The sequence below is a fragment of the Microcaecilia unicolor genome, chromosome 10 (genome assembly GCF_901765095.1).
Source record: "Microcaecilia unicolor chromosome 10, aMicUni1.1, whole genome shotgun sequence".
Lineage (NCBI taxonomy): Eukaryota > Metazoa > Chordata > Amphibia > Gymnophiona > Siphonopidae > Microcaecilia > Microcaecilia unicolor.
Window position 1 is genome coordinate 195,125,333 of NC_044040.1, and position 21,981 is coordinate 195,147,313.

Genomic DNA, 21,981 nt, shown 5'->3' on the forward strand with positions numbered 1-21,981 from the left:
CCAATTACTGGCGTCACCACCTAATCACCGCTAAGCTTCTTTGGATCCAACAGGATTCCTTTTGTGTTTATCCCACACATTTTTGAATTCCTGTTACCATTTTCATCTCCAACAGTTCACATGGGAAAGCATTTCAGGTATCTACCACTCTCTCCATGAAAAGTATTTCCTGACATTATTCCTGAGTCAGCTCCCCCCCCCCCCCCCCCCCCTTCAACCTCAATTCATGTCCTCTAGTTCTACCACACCTTCCCATCTCTGGAACAGGTTTGTATGTAGATTAACACCTTTCAAATATTGGAATGACTGTATCAGATCACCCCGGTTTCTCCTTTCTTCCAGGGTAAACATGTTCAGGTTTTCAAGTCTCTTATCATACATCTTGCTATGCAAACTCCCATACCATTTTTGATGCTTTTCTCTGAACAACTTCAAGTATTTTTACATTCATAGCAAGATATGGCCTTCAAAACTGAACACAATACTCCAAGTGGAGCCTCACCAACAACTTATACAGGGGCATCAGCACCTCCTTTCTTCTGCTGGCTATTCTCCTCTCTATGCAGCCTGGCATCCTTCTGGCTGTAGCAACTGCCTTGTCATATTGTTTCATCACCTTGAGATCCTCAGACACCATCACCCCAAGGTTCCTCTCCTGAGCTGAGCTTATCAATCTCTCTTTTCCCGAGTTGAGCTTATCAATCTCTCTTCTCCTATCTCCTTTAGATTTCTGCACCCCAAGTGCATCACTCTGCATGTCTTTGCATTAAATTTTAACTGCCAGACCCTTGACTGTTCTTCTAATTTTTGTAGATCTCTTCTCATGGTTTCTACTGCCTGTGGGGTATCCACTCAATTGGCTATCTTCATGTCATCGCCTTTTAACCTTTCAGCAGTGACTTTCACAAATATATTAAACAGAATTGGCCCCAGCACCGACCCTTGAGGCACTCCACTGCTTACCTTTCTTTCCTCCGAGTGGATTCCATTTACTACCACTCTCTGTCACCTGTCAGTCATCCAGTTCACCACTTTGGGTCCTAAGTTCAGCCCTCTCAGCTTATTCATTAGTCTTCTGTGATGGACTGTATCAAAGGCTTTGCTGAAATCCAAATAGATTACATATAGAGCATGTCCATTATCCAGCTCTCTGGTCATCCAGTCAAAGAAGTCAATCAGATTCATTTTGGCAGGATTTTCCTTTGGTAAAGCCATATTGCCTTGGATCCAGCAATCTGTTGGCTTCTAGAAAATTAACTATCTTTTCCTTCAGCAGCGACTCCATTATTTTTTCTACCACTGAGGTGAGGTTTACCAGCCTGTAGTTTCCCACTTCTTCCTTGTCCCCGGTTTTGTGAAGAAGGGACCACATCAACTCATCACCAATCCTGCGGAACCTCTCCCATTTCTAAAGATCTATTAAGTAAATCCTTAAGAGGTCCTGCCAGGACTTCGCTGAGCTCCCTCAGTATCCTGATTGATTGCTTACTTAATTAAAATTAAGTAATTAAGGAACAAGTCAGCGTTTTGGATGTCAGGCGGAGATTTTACCATGAGCTCCTGGTTAATAACTTTCCCAGCTAACATATAATCCTCTTGAATAAGTTCATCTAGAGAGCATTTCCAACAGGCAATAAAGTTCCCATAGTCAACTGGTTTGACCTCCCATAATACAGATTACAGCTTATCAGCTTTAATTTGCCATCCTGCCCACTTCTACCTCTCTCCTCAACACTAGCTGACAAACCCCCACCTTCCTTGGGCCTATCTGAATCCCTATTAGTCTAGCAGGGGTCCCCTAGGGCAGGAGTGATGCCCATTCACTCCTCCCCATGGCGGCAGCTGTATTCAACATGGCAGCCACAAACTTTCACCAAAGTCTCATGTACTTTGCGACCCCTAGTGCTACCACAAGACTATGGTCAAAGGTTGTGGCCACCATATTGGATGCAGCTGTGGCCATGAGTAGGGTTACCATATTTTGTCCCCCAAAAAGGAGGACACATGCCCCGCCCCACCCCCTTTCACACCCCACCCGCCCCCTTTCACGCCCTCGCTCCGCCCTGGTCACATTTTCCCTTCCCCCTGTCACACACGCCGTCACCCCCCCCTCCCCATCACCCCCCTCCTCTTACCTTACTACTGCCCTGGTGGTCTAGTGACCTCTTTGGGGCAGGAAAGAGCCCCCTCTTTCCTGCCCGGAGCACTGCCTTGCATCCTTCCTTTTGCTGATCTCGGTGCCGATTCAAAATGGCCGCTGAGAGTTGAAGTGAGGTCACGTCAACTCTCGGCGGCCATTTTGAATCAGCGCCAAGGTCAGCAACAGGAAGGATGCATGCAGGGGGCTCTTTCCTGCCCCAAAGGCGGAAGAGGTCACTAGACCACCAGGGCAGTAGTAAGTAAGGGGAGGGGAGGCTAGCAATCTGCCCGTTTGTCCAGAAATCCGGACAAACGGGCAGATTGGCAAAACCCGCCTGGTTGCCCGGACATGTCCTCAAAAAGAGGACATGTCCGGGTAAATCCGGACATATGGTAACCCTAGCCATGAGCAGGAGCAAATGGGCATCACTCCTACCCCAATGGATGCCCGCTAGACCACTAGTATTCAAAAAAGGCCCAGGGAGGGCGTGAATCACAAAGGGGACCTTGGATCATGGGAGGTAGGAGCTTCAACAAAAGAATGAAAAAAAAGACAAAGGAGGAAGTCTGTTTATCAAAGAGAAGTCATGAATCAATCTCCACTCTTAAAACAGTGACCAGATCCCTAATGGGAAAAGAGAAGTTTAAAATTTTAGGGTCTGTGGAAGGTACAAAAAAAAAAAAAAAGCACATGAGAAGCAGACTGCCTTGGACTTGTCAGACTGTAACTTGAGTTTACAGGCCTCAAGCCAAGTAGCAGCAGAATCAAGACAAACATTTAATGAAGAAACATCTGGATCTGACAGGTCTGTACTAAAAAGGACTTGGATATCATCTGCGTTGGAAAAAAAACACAGTACTGAAACTCAATCTAAGAGTGAACAAGGGGAGCAGGTGACCAGATAGACCCCTGGGGCGAGCCACAGCTCCATCCTCTTATCAGTTTCTTGCCCTTCTCTGCAGCTTTTCTAATTTCCATGTGCATTTTACTAAGACAACATTGCATTCCATATTTATGAAAACTAAATAAATGTTATAATCTTATAGAAATGTTTCAGATGTTAGTTCTAGCTTAACTGTAATGTCTATATTTACAACTATCTAAAAAAGGATATTTTAGCACAAGTAATTCAAACCTTTTTCTGAATACCTAACTAACCAATTTGATCGATGTGCAATAATCAGTTAAAAAAAAAAATGTTCAATATAACATAGTAACATAGTAGATGACGGCAGAAAAAGACCTGCACGGTCCATCCAGTCTGCCCAACAAGATAAACTCATATGTACTACTTTTTGTGTATACCCTACTTTGATTTGTACCTGTCCTCTTCAGGGCACAGACCGTATAAGTCTGCCCAGCACTATCCCCGCCTCCCAACCACCAGCCCCGCCTCCTAACCACCAGCTCTGGCACAGACCGTATAAGTCTGCCCAGCACTATCCCCGCCTCCCAACCACCAGCCCCGTCTCCCACCACCAGCTCTGGCACAGACCGTATAAGTCTGCCCAGCACTATCCCCGCCTCCCAACCACCAGCCCCACCTCCCACCACCGGCTCTGCCACCCAATCTCAGCTAAGCTCTGTCTGTTCTATATGCAAATTATCTGAGTCTTTATTTAAGTCTCCTTTTACAAAGCTGCAGTTAGCACTAGCGCATGCTTATCCCAGCTCAGAAGGGATTACCATAGGACGTGCTGTGAGGGGCCATGTCTGGAGGCAGACAGTGAGCATTTCTACTACGCTAATCAACACATCTACATTGATAGGAACCAACCCTTTTTAAGGCATCCCTATCCTCTACAGAGTCAGCTGTTCACCACATCTCCCCCACCCCCAGCCTCCCCTTCCCATAAGGCAAATTCCACCTTTGAGTCACGATCAAAAGCTCTCTGCCAAATTCCAGGAATCACACCCCCCACCCTGAGTCATAATCAAAAGCTCCTCCCCCCCCAATTTATATGAATGCCCCAAGTCATAATGAAAAGCCCCTTCACACGTCCAGAAGGTCTGACGTTTCTAGGTTAAAAAAAAAGGTTTGGACAAGTTCCCGGAGGAAAAGTCTATAGTCTGCTATTGAGATAGACATGAGGAAGCCACTCCTTGCCCTGGGATTGGTAGCATGGAATGTTGCTACTATTTTGGGTTTCTGCCAGGCATGTGTGACCTGGATTGGCCACTGTTGGAAACAGGATACTGGGCTAGATGGCCCATTGGTCTGACCCAGTATGGCTTCTTTTTTTCACTTTAACTGAGTGCAATCCTGGAAGCTCACCAATTGTGCATTTCGGGAAACTATCTTCGGAGAGAATGCCTGGTCAGCAATTCCCATACAATTTTATTTTCTCTGTTTGTTATAACACCGTTGGCTTAAAAATAACCGTGTGAACTCACTCATCCCCCATCTCCATATGCTTCTCTGCACATTAATCTAATGAGAAAAGAAGCTATAACTCTCTCTTTATAGATCAACGGAAAAAATGGTTTGTAGTAACTGTCTCACTCTCAGGCAGGCATTAACCCCTTCTTTTCATCCACAAACATATGCCTGTGACCAGCTGCATCACAAGATTTCAACGCACACCTGCAAACCTAAAAAATCTTAAAGGGGAAAGGATTTAGCTCATGCCTGTTCCATTAGTAGCTCCAAGTGAGTTACATTCAGCTACAATAGGTTATTTTTATGTCTCAAGAGAGTTTATAATCTAAGGGGCACATATTAAAATGCATTAAAAATACGGTAAAATGCAGTAAGCCCCTTAAAAAATGGGCTTACTGCATTTTAATGTGGGACTTTCCCATGGATTCAGTAAATGGTGACGAAAAATAGGTGCTGGGAAAAATCAGAGCTGTTCTATACAGGGCACCGCAGGACGAGCATAGAATAGTGTTTGGGGGGGGGGGGGGGAGTAAGTGCAGTTTTAATTCTGCCATGAAATAGGGGTAGAGGAGTAGCCTAGTGGTTAGTGCAGTGGTCTTTGATCAATTCCCACTGCAGCTCCTTGTGACTCTGGGCAAGTCACTTAACCCTCCATTGCCCCTGGTACAAAATAAGTACCTGAATATATGTAAACCGCTTTGAATGTAGTTGCAAAAACCTCAGAAAGGCGGTATATCAAGTCCCAGTTCCCTTTCCCTATTGGAGATTCTAGATGGAATGTTGCTACTATTGAGATTCTGTTGCTACTATTTGAGATTCTACACGGAATGTTAATGTTGCTATTCCACTAGCAACATTCCACTTAGAAGCCTGCCCTTGCAGATCAGCAACGCGGCCTTGCAGGCTTCTGTTTCTGTGAGTCTGACATACTGCACGATTTGGGCGACCCTGGAAGAAGGACGCCCATCTAGCGATTTGTGTCGAAAGATGGGCGCCCTTCTCTTTCGAAAATAAGCCTTATAGTAACCTATGGAACTTTGTAAGTCTAAGTATTTTGAAAATGAACCCTGTCTTCCAAAGCTTTTAAAGGATTTTTAACAAATTTCTGGACTATCGGGGGGGGGGGGGGGGGGGGGGGGAGGGACAAAAATAGTTGGAAAGTTCAAATCTGTATCTTACAGAATAAGAGATGTTACTAACATGCAATAACATAGAATAACACACAATACTGGCCTCTTAATATGCATTTAATTGCAAAATGGCTCCATATTTTACTGCCACACATATTAGTCTAAAATACTGCAGGCTACATAAAAATGATGCAAATGCATGCAAAATACCTCATTATTATGTAAATCAAACAATGCATCTTGAACTGAACTTTGCAAGCTATGTTGTTTTAGGGAAAATAACACCAGCTGTAGGCTGTTAGCATTTTTCAGGCCCAAGAACATCGGCAGCCCAGTGCTCCTGGGGAGCCTCCCTCAAAGTGGCTGGCTCTGTAAAATAGATTGCCCCCCTCCCCTCAGCAAAGACCCCGGCCCCCAAACATATCCCCAAACCTTCCGGTAAAGGTGAGATATGAACAAAATAACTTACCTCATTAAGGCCCCTTATATTCCATTGTTCTCAAGATTCAACAAATTAATTTACAATCAAGCAAAATCAATCAATCAAAAATACTTACTTGTGGGTGAAACAGGAATCCTGGCGAAGGTCTCAAGTACTTTTCCCTCAGAGCTTCAAGAGGTTCAGTTAACTTTCTTTTCTCTACCCTGTAATTGTTAAAATTTGATTTTCTGGTAAGGATTCAGCCTCATAAATAAATAACTACAGTATATAGCTGGTGAAATATAAAAGATTCAACAGTACAGCATGTGACTGAGTTCTGAGAGGAACATTCTGCTGACATGCTCACCATGGAAATAATCCAGTTTCCAAAAACCAAGATGGTCATGATTTAGGACAGATTGAAATCAAAGAACAAAACTCAAAATAGAAATTAAAATTAAAAAAAAAAAAAAAAGGTTAGATTTGGGTCAGAATTTCCCTTATAACAAAAGCAACACAAACAGGTTTAAAAAGTATGGGGGGGGGGGGGGCGGGGGTTTGATGTTCAAAGCAATTTTACAGGCCAGAAATGACGGTTAGCACCGAACTCAAATCCAGCTATTATGGGGGCATTCCGGGGGCGGAGTCAGCACTTAACTGGTCAAAGGTAACCACACCAAAGGGCCCTTTTAGGAAAGGTATGGAAAACAGGTGTGAGGATTCTATAATGCCGTTATATCGCTCCATGGTGTGACCGCACCTTGAGTATTGTGCTCAATTCTGGTCGCCGCATCTCAAGAAAGATATAGTGGAATTGGAAAAGGTGCATCGAAGGGCGACTTAAATGATAGCGGGGATGGGATGACTTCCCTATGAAGAAAGACTAAGGAGGCTAGGGCTTTTCAGCTTGGAGAAGAGATGGCTGAGGGGAGACATAATAGAGGTATATAAAATATTGAGTGGAGTGGAAGAGGTGGATGTGAAGCGTCTGTTCACGCTTTCCAAAAATACTAGGACTAGGGGGCATGCGATGAAACTACAGTGTAGTAAATTTAAAACAAATCGGAGAAAATATTTCTTCACCCAACGCATAATTAAACTCTGGAATTCGTTGCCGGAGAATGTGGTGAAGGCGGTTAGCTTGGCAGAGTTTAAAAAGGGGTTAGACGGTTTCCTAAAGGACAAGTCCATAAACAGCTACTAAATGGGCTTGGGAAAAATCCACAATTCCAGGAATAACCTGTATAGAATGTTTTTACATTTGGGAAGCTTGTCAGGTGCCTTGGCTTGGATTGGCTGCTGTCGTGGACGGGATGCTGGGCTCGATGGACCCTTGGTCTTTTCCCAGTGTGGCATTACTTAAGACGCGTAGGCGCCTACGCACATACAATGCACGTCAAATTAGAACTACTGCCCGGTTACCGCGTGCCCAGGGCGGTAGTTCTAATTTTTACACGTGTCCCATACGTGCGTCAGAAAATATTTTAATATTTTCTACCACGTGGCGTTAACTGGGCGGTCATCGGCAGTGTACGCACGCTGACGATTACCGCCAGGTTAACGTATGAGACCTTACTGCTAAGTCAATGGGTGGTGGTAAGGTCTCAGGCTGAAAATGGATGCACGGCAATTTTTATTTTGCTGCATGTCTCCATTTTCGGCCAAAAAGAAAAAGAGGCCTTTTTTGCAGGCATGCTGAAAAATGGACCTGCCTGCACCAGTGCAGGCCATTTTTGAGTGCACCTTAATAACAGGTGGGCAGCCAGCTTTGGAACAATCCAAACAATCATCCAAACAAACAATCAACGACCATCTACCATTCAGTAAAATGTCAAAGACCCATCTCTTCAAGAAAGCTTACCCTAATGACCCAACTTAACTTTTTAAGCCCACCCACATGATTCCTGCCCTGACGATTATTATACCTTAGACCATGTCTCACAATCTCCTTATGCTCATTCCTCAATCTCTTCCTCTCCATCCTTCCTACTCCTTACCCCTCCCAATCTCTTCTCCTTTTGCTCATCCTACCTTTGTTTACCTCTCCATGCTCAATTTACATGTCCTCAAAACCCCACTATTACTATGTTTACTACAACTTGTAACATTCTCCTTCAAGACTTTGTAATTAAATTTACTATGTAAGCCGCATTGAACCTGCTATGTGTGGGAAAGTGTGAGGTACAAATGTAATTAATAATAATAATAACAGGATCCCCAAATCTTTATGCCGTTCACCATAGCCAGTTAAGTGCTGACTATTGCACTTGACCAGTTATGGTTTGTCTGGCTCCAGAAACCTGGAAATTCAATGCCAAAGCCAAGACTTAGCCCAGCATTGAATTTCCAGGCATAACGCCAAAATGCTGAGCACCTCCGACTGAATATCTACCTCTATGGGCTTGAAACTTATACTGAACTATATCTACCCTAAAACTGGGAATAGTGGGCAAATCACATGAAGTCATTTTTTTTTACCATTCTCAATGGATTTAGATCTGATATCCTCAAGCCTAACATAATCTGTCTTAGGCTTTCGAAAGCACTTTATAGTAACTGCAGTATCTTCTTAATTTAACATATAATGAAGGTACTTTTATAACAAGACACAAGGAAGGTATCCAGGTGTATATGTTGCACCTAAGGGCAGACTAACAGTGATCTGGTCCCCCGGGGCAATAAGGGTTATGGGCCCTCCCTGACCACCTATCAAAAGTGATTAAATTAGATGGAAGCTAGGGGAGCTTGGGCCCCCTACCGCTGTGGACCCTCGGGCACATCCCCGTTGTTCCAATAGTCAATCTGGGCACACCTATTTCTTGAAGGCAACATATGTACCTACTAGTAAAAAAGGCCCATTTCTGACACAAATGAAACGGGCGCTAGCAAGGTTTTCCTCGGAGTGTGTATGTTTGAGAGAGAGTGTGAGTGTGAGAGATGGAGTGTGTGTGTGTTTGTGTGAGTTTCCCTCCCCTCCATCCATGTCCAGCATTTCTCCTCTCTCCCCTCCCCTCCATCCATGTGCATCTCCTTCCTGCCTTCCCTCTCCTCCATCCATGTCCAGCATTTCTCCTGGCCTCCCCTGCATCCATGTCCAGCAACTCTCCTCTCTCCCCTGCCCTCACCTGCATCCATGTGCAGCAACTGTCCTCTCTCTCCTGCCATCCCCTCCATCCATGTCCAGCAGCTCTCCTCTCTCCCCTGCCCTCCCCTCCATTCATATCCAGCAACTGTCCACTCTCCTCTGCCCTCCCCTCCATCCATGTCCAGCAAGTGTCCTCTGTGCCCTGCCCTCCCTGCATCCATGTCCAGCAACTGTCCTCTCTCCTCTGCCCTCCCCCCTTATTCTATAACAATGTGTATAAATTGCAGGAATGCCCCTGATCTGCCCCTGACCTTCCTGTGGCTGCACCCATTTTTCGGAGCCATGCGTAAATTTACATGTGAATCCGGGCTCATAAATGGTCAAGTGCAGATTTCAATTAATGCCAGTTAGCACCAATAATTGATTGTTAGGCCCAATTATCGAAGCTAACTGGCTTGTTAATCAATTAAATTGCGCAAGCAAATTGAGCACGTGCTTAAATTTGCACATGTAATTTAAAGCACCATTTATAGAATTTGGGGGTAAATATGCATGAAATATATGAGAAACAGCGACGGATGCAAATATATCTCATGCATATTCATTGTGTATATTCCCAGAAGCTTAGCCAAGATTGGGAGGCAGAGCCGGTGGTGGGAGGCGGGGCTAGTGCTGGGCAGACTTATACGGTCTGTGCCCTGACAATGGCAGATACAAATCAAGGTAAGGTATACACAAAAAGTAGCACACGTGAAATTACCTTGTTGGGCAGACTGGATGGACCGTGCAGGTCTTTTTCTGCCGTCATCATCTACTACATATTAGCCAGACTGGCAGGTGATCCCCAAAGACTGAACTGAGAATCAATGTGGTAGATGAGTGAATAATTACCTAAGTACATATTGCCATACTGGGACAGACCGAAGGTCAATCAAGCCCAGCATCCTGTTTCCAACAGTGGCCAATCCAGGTTACAAGTACCTGGCAGAAACCTAAACAATAGCAACATTCCATTCAGATTCTCAAATAGCAGCAACATTCCATGTAGAACCCCAAAGATTAGCAAGATTCCATTCAGAATCTCAAATAGTAGCATAAGTACATAAGTATTGCCATACTGGGACAGACCGAAGGTCAATCAAGCCCAGCATCCTGTTTCCAACAGTGGACAATTCAGGTTACAAATACCTGGCAAGATCCCAAAATAGTACAATACATTTTATGCTGCTTATCCTAGAAATAAACAGTGGATTTTCCTCAAGTCCATTTTAATAATGGCTTATGGACTTGTCTTTTAGGAATCTTTCCAAAACCTTTTTTCAACTCCACTAAGCTAACTGCTTTTACTACATTCTCTAGCAACGCATTCCAGAGTTTAATTATACGTTGAGTGAAGAAATATTTTCTCTCATTTGTTTTATATTTACTACTTAATAACTTCAATGCATACCCCCTAGTCCTAGTGTTTTTGGAAAGAGTAAACAAGGGATTCACGTCTACCCGTTCCACTCCACTCATTATTTTATAGACCTCTATAGCTTCCCTCAGCCTTCTTTTCCTCCAAGCTGAAGAGCCCTAGCTGCTTTAGCCTCTCCTCATAGGGAATTTGTTCCTTTCCCTTTATCATTAAAAAATGACAAGAATCAGTTGGTTGATCAAGCCAACAAAAGAATCACTATTCATATTTCCTCATTTTTACTTCAAATGCATATTTATGATAGCTCACTCACCTACTTTTACCGCCCTTATGAATCTAAGTAGGTACGTGGGCTGCTGTGCTGATGCTTATTTGAGCACCATGGGCATCCCCGTACTGTTAAAATATGAGTACAGAGTGAGAAGCTGGCAAAGTGAGATCTGGAAGCCCAGGGGCGTAGCCAGACCTCGGCGGGAGGGAGGGCCAGAGCCCGAGGTGGTGGAGCATTGTTTAGCCGCCTCCCCCCACTGCCACCGAGTCCCCCGCCACTTTGGACCCCCCCCCTCGCCGTCACAACCACAACCCCCCCCCCGCCGCTGCCGCAACCGCAACCGCAACCCCCACACCCCCTGCCCCGCCACCACATCAGGTACCTTGTTTGCTGGTGGGGGTCCCCAATCCCTGCCAGCTGAAGAGTCTCCTTCAGCACCACGCCGGTGCCTTCGTGGTGTGATCATCTGTTTCTGATGCCTTACGTCCTGCACCGTGCATGTAGCCCCGTGCAGGACGTAAGGCATCAGAAACAGATGATCACACCACGAAGGCGCCGGAGTCGACCGGTGCTGAAGAAGACTCCGGCTGGCGGGGATTGGGGACCCCCGCCAGCAAACAAGGTACTTGATGCGGCAGCGGGGCAGGCGGCGGCAGCGGCGGGGGGGGGGGTTCAAATGTAGAAGGGGCCAGGGCGTAATCTGTGGGGGCCCATGGCCCCATGGCCCCACGTAGCTACGCCCCTGCCAAAGCCATGAGGCAGATATTCAGACAGTGGTAGTTAGCCCGGTTAACTCACATGGTCATCGCTAAACCCAGATATTCAATGCTAGGCCATTTCCCGTGACTGGCATTGAATATCCGATTTATTTTTGGCCGGTTTGAACATAACCGGCTATGTCGATATTCAGACTTAGCCGGTTATCTTCAAACCAGCCAAAGATATCCCATGTATTCATGTGGCCAAATATATCCACTATAAAGTGAGACTGAAAAATCAACGGATAGCCGGCTATATCGCCCGATATAACCAGCTAGCCTCTAACTGGCAATATTCAGTGAGAGATGGCCAGCTATCCCCCATAGAATATCACTGGGTAGCCCTTTTTCACGGAGAGAGTAGTGGATGCTTGGAATGCCCTCCCGTGGGAGGTGGTGGAAATGAAAACGGTAACGGAATTCATAAAGGAATCCTGTGCCGAAAGAATGGATCCTCAGGAGCTTAGTCAAGATCGGGAGGCGGGGCTGGTGGTTGGGAGGCGGGGATAGTGCTGGGAAGACTTATACGGTCTGTGCCAGAGCCGGTGGTGGGAAGCGGGACTGGTGGTTAGGAGGCGGGGATAGTGCTGGGCAGACTTGTACGGTCTGGGCCAGAGCTGGTGGTTGGGAGGCGAGGATAGTGCTGGGCAGACTTATACGGTCTGTGCCAGAGCTGTTGGTTGGGAGGCGGGGCTGTTGGTTGGGAGGCGGGGATAGTGCTGAGCAAACTTATACGGTCTGTGCCCTGAAGAGCACAGGTACAAATCAAAGTAGGGTATACACAAAAAGTAGCACATATGAGTTATCTTGTTGGGCAGACTGGATGGACCATGCAGGTCTTTTTCTGCCGTCATCTACTATTTAAACAGCCAGGTGCCAATCCTGGCTGGTTAAATTCTTTTAATATGGGCGGAGGGGGCATGTCTTTAAAACCAAGACTTGTGATGAAATGAAAGGTGCATACCTTCTTTTCCAGGAAACTATAACAATGAAAGAAAAATGTGGAACAAAAATACGGAGACTAGGAAATAGGACCAAAAGAACCCAAAACATAAGAGAAATAACAAGCTGATAATTGGAGCAATGGATGCCAGTCCTTAAGGGCTGCAAAACGGATAGGTTCTAGGCTATCCTTCATGAATATCTTAAGATTCTAGGCTATCCTTCATGAATATGCTAAGATGGATTTGAACTCTGCCCCAGTGGTATGGAACTTGGCGTCATGCACGTTCATTAGGGATAGCCTGGAAGCCCAATCGGCTTGTGGCTTTTGAGGACCAAAGCTGAACACCCTTGACCTAGATAACACCAGGGCTGTGGAGTCAGAGTCGGAGTTAATAGAGTCGGAGTCAGAACTGGAAGCAATTTTGGATAGAGTTGGTATAAATGTACCGACTTTGACTCCAGCTTCAATATAAAAACTTACAACATTATAATACATGGTAAATTCATCATTTTCTATTGTCTTTTGGCGCTTCCTAATACAGCTAACTTCACTGGCTTCCTATCTGTTTCCGCATACAGTTCAAATTCCTCTTATTGACCTATAAGTGCATTCACTCTGCAGCTCCTCAGTACCTCTCCACTCTCATCTCTCCCTACATTCCTCCCAGGGAACTCCATTCACTGAGTAAATCTCTCTTATCTGCACCCTTCTCCTCCACCGCTAACTCCAGACTCCGTTCCTTTTATCTTGCTGCACCATATGCCTGGAATAGACTTCCTGAGCCGGTACGTCAAGCTCCATTTCTGGCCGTCTTCAAATCTAAGCTAAAAGCCCCCCTTTTGATGCTGCTTTTAACTCCTAACCCTTACTTACTTGTTCAGAACCCTTATTTTATCATCCTCACTTTAATATTCCCTTATCTCGTTTGTCTGTCCTAATTAGATTGTAAGCTCTGTCGAGCAGGGACTGTCTCTTCATGTTCAAGTGTACAGCGCTGCGTACGTCCAGTAGCGCTTTAGAAATGATAAGTAGTAGTAGTAGCTGTTATGTTAAAAAAATAAGTTAACTAATGAACTTGGGGGGAGGAGTCAGGTCGAGTCAGAGTTATGTTAACTGGGGGTTTCAATCTTTTAAGATTGTACACCGTTTTGACTGGCATTTTATGAAGCCAAGGAGAGTGTATACGTATATATATATATATATTATAAAGCCTAATATCAGTAGGATTTGGAGTCAGGGACAGTAGAAAAATAGAGGAGTCAGAGTCGAGGGTTTGGTGTACCTACTCCACAGCCCTGGATAATACCAGCATTTTAATGTATGAATTTCCTAGCTAAACACATACAATCGCATGTGTCTATTGGTATTTTTGTTTTTAAAATTTTGGGTGGAGGAAAAGCATTTGCTTCATACAACAAAATTCAAATGTTCATCTGATCTTGATTTTGTAAGCAGTATTCTCAGCATATTACATTTTATCCTCAGGAACAGCAATGTTTTTGGCTTAGGTCTGCCACACACACTTTCTTTGCTTCACCAGCTGGGTCACCATCCAGCTCATTTTTGAAAGAGAAGGACGCCCATCTTCCGACACAAGGTCGGCCAAATCGGCATAATCGAAAGCTGACTTGGCCTTTCCTCTACTGCTTTCCGTCGCGGGGGACAACCAAAGTTCACAGGGGCGTGTCGGCAGTGTACCGAAGGTGGGACGGGGGCGTGGTTAACAGATGGGCGTCCTCGGCCGATAATGGAAAAAAGAAGGGCGTCCATGACGAGCATTTGGCCAAGTTTAATTGGTCCAATTTTTTTTCACGTCCAAGCCTCGAAAAGGTGCCCGAACTGACCAGATGACCACCGGAGGGAATTGGGGATCACCTCCCCTTACTCCCCCAGTGGTCCATGACAGAAGTATGCAGGTCCCTGGAGCAGTTTTTAGTAGGTACTGCAGTGCACTTCAGGCAGGCGGACCCAGGCCCATCCCCCCCTACCTGTTACACTTGTGGTGATAAATGGGAGCCCTCCAAAACCCACCCGAAACCCACTGTACCCACATGTAGGTGCCCACCTTTAAACATTAAGGGCTATGGTACTGTTGTACAGTTGTGGGTAGTGGGTTTTGGTGGGCTCAGCACCCAAGGGAGCTATGCACCTGGGAGCAATTTCTGAAGTCCACTGCAGTGCCCCCTAGGGTGCCCGGTTGGTGTCCTGGCATGTGAGGGGGGATCAGTGCACTACGAATGCTGGCTCCTCCCATAACCAAATGGCTTGGATTTGGTCGTTTTTGAGATGGCGTCCTCGGTTTCCATTATCGGTGAAAACTGAGGTCGCCCATCTCTAAGGTCAGCGATCTCAACATTTAGGTCGACCATCTCTAAGGTCGACCTAAATGTTGAGATTTGGGCATCCCCGACCGTATTATCGAAACAAAAGATGGACGCCCATCTTGTTTCGATAATACGGGTTTCCCCGCCCTTCGCCGAGCCGTCCTTACAGATGGGCGCCCTTAGAGATGGGCGTCCCCGTTCGATTATGCCCTTCCATATTATTGGAAATGTTCACTAAGCTGCTCTTTTGCACATGGGAAATCAGCCCTACCGCCAGGCTCGCTCAGGAGCCTGGTGGTAGTTCCAGCTTCATGGCGTGCGCTGTTTCTGGCGCTAGGAATTTTAAACATTCTTTTAGTGCCGGAGGCGTAGCGCCGGAGTCTTCACCACCTCCTGAGGAGGTAGTAAGACCTCCCCCAGCAAATGGCTGCGTGCCAATGTGTTTCGTCAACGCAGGTCATTTACTGGCCCTTTAAAGAAAATGACCTTTTACCCACGATGGTAAAAGGTGGCCTCAAACTTGCAGCAATCCTGCGTGCCAATGCCACCGCAGGCCACCCTTTACTGCCATTTGGTAAAAAGTTCCTTAAATCTGGTCATTTTACCCTGACAGTAATCTGGTGCATCGCTGCATTTTTCACTGCAGCTTAATTAACTTCCAGTCAGGAATTTTTAGGTGGCTATGGCAAAAACCAGAGGCATGGCTGACTACCGGTAATTCACGGATCTTTGTGAAACTTTCACACTGAGGACCTCACATTTACACAAAAATATTTTATTTTTCAGCCCTTTTATTGTATTTTACCTTACAGAAGTCTGTTTTCAGGTTTTTGTTTTTTTGTGAATTTTCTATCAGTAATTCACAGCAGCCAACCCTGGGTCACACTATCCCTGCAGGAATTAATGTATGGGATTGCATATTGCTATCCATACACATAGAAATAAATCACCTCTGTGAAGACAGACACAGAATCTTAATGCCAACCACCACGGGAGAGCAGCATGACTATGAGCAAAGCAAAAATTATTTGCATATCACAGTGATACAGTATCTCTATGAAGACAGACACCAATACTCAGTGCTACAATGTATAGGAACCAGTTCTATGAAGGGCGCTAAGGGCTCTAAGGGGTCCTTTTACTAAAGGTGCGTCGAAAAGTGGCCTGCGCTGGTATAGACATCTGTACTGGACGCGCGCAGGTTCATTTTTCAGCACACCTGCAAAAAAAGGCACATGTCCATTTTGGGCCTGAGATCTTACAGCCACCCACTGACTTAGTGGTAAGATCTCACCCGTTAACCGGGCGGTAATCGTCAGCATGCGTACAATGCCGATTACCACCACATGCCGTAAAATTTACAGCGAACCTACTGACACGTGTACAAAATGAAATTACCACCCGGGCCACGCGGTAGCCGGGCAGTAGTTTCAAATTGGCGCACACTGGGCGCGCATAGGCACCTACCCGGCTTAGTAACAGGGCCCCTAAGCTAATACTTTTATAATGGCAAATTCACATGTCAAATCTGTTACAGAATTACTAGTTTAAGACATAAATTACACGCCTAAATCTAGGAGCGAACAAGTAGGCCTGCTCTACGACAGACGTAAATGTTCGCGACTGACAGTATTCTATAAAGCACATGCTGGAATGCTCAGGACAGCCATTACCCGCTCTTGCCCTTCCCAAATGCACTCAAGCACTTAAGCTCCAAATTCCAGAATAGCACCTAAATGCACTGATGGACATACCTGCTGTTTCACCTCCATTTTGGCAACACAAAATAATCAAGGATCGCACTGGACAACTTACCACCACCATTCCCCTTGACCCAATGATGCCTGACTCACACCTACCTCATCTGACCACAACACAATTTTGTATTTGTTATCAACCTTAACGGCAAATGCCTTTACGGTACTTGCAAGCCACACTGAGCCTGCAAACAGGTGGGAAAATGTGGGGTATAAATGTAACAAATAAATAAGTAACTGCCATTGTAGCACAGCCATTATCCCTGGGATTCTATATAATGTGACTTAAGCTGCATGTGCAAATCCAGTCGTACTCTAGATTTGTGCACGCAACTTAATTATTTAACAAGCCAGTCAGTGCTAATTGCCACTTAACAAGCAATTATTTACACCAATTGCCGTTAAGCATCCTATATAATAATTCTCACCTCCAACATTCTGACTTGCTGCCTGGGACCGTGGCTCATTCCGAGTTGATCTGCTAGGCTCCGTAGATCAGGTTGACATCACTGTAGCCATTATGATGTCAACTTCAGAACCCTGGGGGGGGGGGGGGAACATGCCTTACAGCTGATCCATGTCCAGAGGAGGGTTGCTGGATATGGGTGGCTGGAGGGGGGCAGGGGAGAGAGGAGGGTCGCTGGACATGGGTGGCTGCAGGGGGGGCAGGGGGTCGCTGGACATGGGTGGTGGCTGGATGGGGGCAGGGGAGTGAGGAGGGTCGCTAGACATGGGTGGCTGGATGGGGGCAGGGGAGAGAGGAGGGTCGCTAGACATGGGTGGCTGGAGGGGGGGCAGGGGAGAGAGGAGGGTCGCTGGACATGGGTGGCAGGAGGGGGGCAGGGGAGAGAGGAGGGTCGCTGGACATGGGTGGCTGGAGGGGGCAGGGGAGAGAGGAGGGTCACTGGACATGGGTGGCTGGAGGGGGGGCAGGGAAGAGAGGAGGATCGCTGGACATGGGTGGCTGGAGGGGGGGCAGGGGAGAGAGGAGGGTCGCTGGACATGGGTGGCTGGAGGGGGGCAGGGGAGAGAGGAGGTTCACTGGACATGGGTGGTTGGAGGGGGGCAGGGGGAGAGGAGGGTCGCTGGACATGGGTGGCTGCAGGGAAGCCGAGGAAAACCTTGCTAGCGCCCATTTCATTTGTGTCAGAAACAGGCCTTTTTTACTAGTATTCTATAACGTGCTGCACATAAATTCTAAGCCGCATAGATGAAAAGGGGGCATGGCCGTGGAATGGATGGGTCATAGGCGTGTCTAAAATCTATGCGCACGGTTATATGAATACACCCAAGTCCATGCATAATTTAGGCGTCAGCATTTACACCAAGTTTTACTTAGCATTGCTGCCTGTGACTACATTTAGTATTCTATAAACCGCGTGGAAATTGAGGCATATTCTATAAATTCCACATAAATTTAAGCATACTGTATAGAATACGCCTAGGCATATTTCGTTTCGGCGCCAATGTTTTTAGGCGTGATATCTAGAATCTAGTCCTATATGCTGAACTGGCACCTAATTGTTAACAAAGTATATAGCATTAGGGAGAAAATGATTTCGAACTGCCATTGTCTTCGGTCTGTTAACTCTGGACAGCAGAGCTTAGCTACAACCCCGAACTTACTGAATCAAAGCAAGTGGGATATTCATAGCAATACCATCATCACCATAAACACCTGCTAATCATAATGATGTTTACATTGTACAACAGAATCACTGTAAATAATAAGACACTGGATCTCTATTAGCACAGTCTGAGCAAACTCAGATGAAACCAAGCCCAGTCAATTCTTTCAGCCCGGGCAGTAAGGCTGTACCTGCCCTGGACTTCTGTGCTCAGCAGCATGAAAAATCAAATCTTATCAATTAAATGCTCTAAACAAAAATGAGATTGCTTAAAAATAATGTTAGAATAACTTAAGCTCCTTAGATTATGTTGCAACTCACAACACATTGATATGCCATGAAATCTACATATGCAGTGCGAATTATTAAAATCTCTATTCAAACTGTCATAGTGAATGAAACCTATTACCTGTAAATAGGGTCCAGAAAGAAAGGACTGGGCTTAGCATGCTGCAGAGAAGAGTCGATCCCTTTTATCTGCTCAGAGTCAGCTTTTTTCTCACCAAATACATGGTTTTTCCGAGGTTCAGCTTGTGTTGTGTCACTGGCTCGGCTTCGGCTGCCCATGCTCAGGTCTAATGGCTGATCTTGGCTTGAACCAAGTGGAGCTGCTGGTTTTGAGGTTGGAGAGGCAATTGTCTTTTCCTCCTTCCGCTTTACAGTGAGGTCAAAGGGCGAGTCTGAGCTCCCCTTCTGGACCTTCTTTACTTCGCTTGGCGAGTGGGGCTCCGTTTTCAACGGTAACGGTCTCAAGTCCCTGTCAGGAAATGGGAACATTGATTGCGAGAATGCTGGAAAAAATGGGAGGGGAAACATGGAAGGGTAAGGTAATGCGCCAATCTTTTTGTCCTGTAGACCCACAAGTCCTGCTGAACCAAAGTATTTTTCTGCAATCGAAGCAATCGCCTTTATCGAATCATTGACTGCTCCCGACACGGCTGTCTGCTCTTCTAAAGATGGTGAGAAAACGGAATGATTACTGTACTCTTTCTTATTGTTCATGGGAGCCAAATTCTGGAAAGGATTTACTTTCTCCTTCGACGTGTTACCGTTTTCTTTAAGTTTCTCCTTCTCGCTTTCACTGTCACTTTCCAGGTCAGAACCAGAGGTCGTTTCCAAGTCACTGCCACTTGGGGTGCTGACATCATCAAGATCACTACTCTCCGACTGCTCGCTGATTTTGTCATGAGGCCTCTCTCCAGAGGGCCTCCCGGGTTGAAAGTCCACTGGTCTATTTTCATCTACAGAACAGTGTTTACTTAATGTCTTCAAAATGTCCTGGGTAGATGGTAGCATTTGAGGATGGCTCAAGAGGGGGCTTTGATTTTTGTTTGTATATTCAGTACCTGATAGTCCTTTAACAGGAGAACTAGTATTTATCAATGGTGGCCTGTGGTACAAGCCCGATGGAAAGAGACCAGGAAAGCTAAATGAAAATCCAGGAGCTGTTGGAAAGGTAAGACCAGCAGGATGTCTATTAGCACCAAAATAGTCCACAAGGCCTGGATTTGCATGATTCATATTAACCATAGATGTCTTATCCATAGCTGGGATCACAGGCAGTGAAATGCCTTGGCCAAATAGTCCTCCTGCCGCAAAATGGTTCTTGCCCTCACAAAACCTCCTGTGCTTATTTAAGGACGACGTTGTGCTGAACATCTGTCCACAGTCCTTGCACTTGATTTGGGTTCTGCAATCTGCGTGCATGCGCTTATGACGACAGAGGTTTGAAAACTGAGTATAGGATTTATGGCAGACCTCACCTGTATATAAACAGAAAAGAATCTTAGGCTTTTTTGGCTGGTTGTATTTGCTGAATTCAGAACAAAATACGGTGCAACCTTAACTTCACCTGAGTATCCATAACCAGATGCATTACTCAGAGTGAACTCATTTCATTGTGCTCCAAAGACAAGGCATGCAACCTCATCAATGCCTTGTGACGGAACACAAAATATATTCTTTCCTTCAGTCTTCATAACAGCTACAATGCATTTTTAATGTCTTGTAAATTCTTACTATGTCGTACGTTCTATCTCACAGCCTATCGGTAAAATATACAGGAACATCCTCTTTTGAAACCAGGAACACTTCATACCAATAACTTGAAAGAGTTAACTCTTTTGATGTTCTTCTCATTCCGTTAACACTCTTTTGTTTACTTTTTTTTGTACATGTACAACATTCAGAGTTAGTCATAATATTCTCCCTTGCTCCCTCCCCGGGGAAATGCTGAACTTTTATTTAATTTCTATGATATCTTTAAGCTCCCGTCACTCACACATCAAAGTCGCCCAACAATACTCATTGTACATTCTGAGACATTTTCAACAATCTTTTTCATGATTTGAGAAAGACAGAAGCTACAATGGCTCTATTTTAAGCCTGAGAAGGAAACTGAATTGAATATATCCCATCCTGAATTGTTGGTTCCCATGAACTATAATCACGTCCCCTGACTTCCACTCACACCAATGCTTGTGTTAACCTTCCTGCACTTGTATCTCTCTGTCCTTGAGAAGCTTGGTCACTTGCTGTCATGTCTTAATTGTTTATCTTCACGCCTAGTTGCATTTTACTTATAACACTTTGCCTATGCTTTTTGTTGGAAGAACAATTGAATTCATCTTGGATGCAACATATTTTCCACAACTTTGTCCCTGAAAGGATTTTCTTGGCATATCTTGTCTATAACGCTCTGTTGGTACTGGGCCCCTGATGCAACCCTTTGGGCAAAACATGGCCGTGTCAGGTTATGCTAGTTAACAATCATTTATATGTTGGGACTTCATAATAAATTGTTTTGAAAGTATTTTTTTTTACCTGCTTAATCTGCTCTGATTCTTTCTTTTACATAATTATTAATTCATTATATTTCAAAAACATTTTCTGAATGAGAAAAGAACGAGGAAGTCAAGAACAGTTTTTCATTTGAATGAGCTTTGCTCTCCTCAGCGATCTACATTTACAAAGGACCTCTTTTACTAAGGTGCGCTAGCGTTTTTAGCGCACGCTAAAAGTTCACGATGTCCGTATATTCCTATGGATGTTGCTAACGTTTACTGCCTGCTAAAAATCGTAGCGTGCCTTAGTAAAAGTGGCCCAAAGTTTCCACCTTCTCCCCAAATAACAGAAATATTGATGAGCAATCCAATTATTAGACAAAATAAAGGGGACCCCAGCGTGGGCAGTAAAATGGCCCTATTTTCCATTTTCCTTATTAATGGCCACATGCTAATGGGGAAATTAGCATGTGAGCCCTTACCAACACCTACTTTCTAGGCGGTAAGGGCTCACATGTTAACCACGAACTAATCGGCATACACACCTACTCACTCGCCTACGCAGTACATGCCTACTCTCCGCCCCCAAGACACACCCCAGCACTTCAAAATAAGGGGTCCGATATTCAGATCGCGGGAGTTAACGGGGCTGACACCCACTGAATCTCAATATTCAATATCAGGCCGTTTCCGGTGACTGGAATGGAACATTCCGTTTATTTTTGGCCAATATTCAGCACTGGCTGGTTAAGTTTGAACCGGCCAAAGATTTTCCAGCTATTACCCCCCGCCAGATTTGGCTGCCAAACTTAGCAGGCAATGTGCTGAAAATTGGCAGATAGCTGGTTAAATCGAGCGATATAATCAGCTATCCACTAAGCCCTAACCGTTGATATTCAGCGGGAGACAGCCGGCTATTTGCCACTGAATATTGCCGGATA

At 45.4% G+C, this 21,981-nt stretch overlaps 1 protein-coding gene across 3 annotated transcripts in view; it reads right to left on the reverse strand.

Moving 5' to 3' along the window:
- The window catches only part of MECOM (MDS1 and EVI1 complex locus), a 777,983-nt gene that overhangs the window by 48,671 nt on the left and 707,331 nt on the right, over nucleotides 1–21,981 (reverse strand). For all 3 annotated transcript variants that reach the window (XM_030216133.1, XM_030216132.1, XM_030216134.1), the window contains 2 exons: nucleotides 18,667–20,020; nucleotides 6,208–6,295 (listed from right to left, as the gene is read on the reverse strand). In XM_030216133.1, the coding sequence (XP_030071993.1) occupies nucleotides 6,208–6,295; nucleotides 18,667–20,020 (1,442 nt within the window). The remainder of the gene's footprint in view (nucleotides 1–6,207; nucleotides 6,296–18,666; nucleotides 20,021–21,981) is intronic.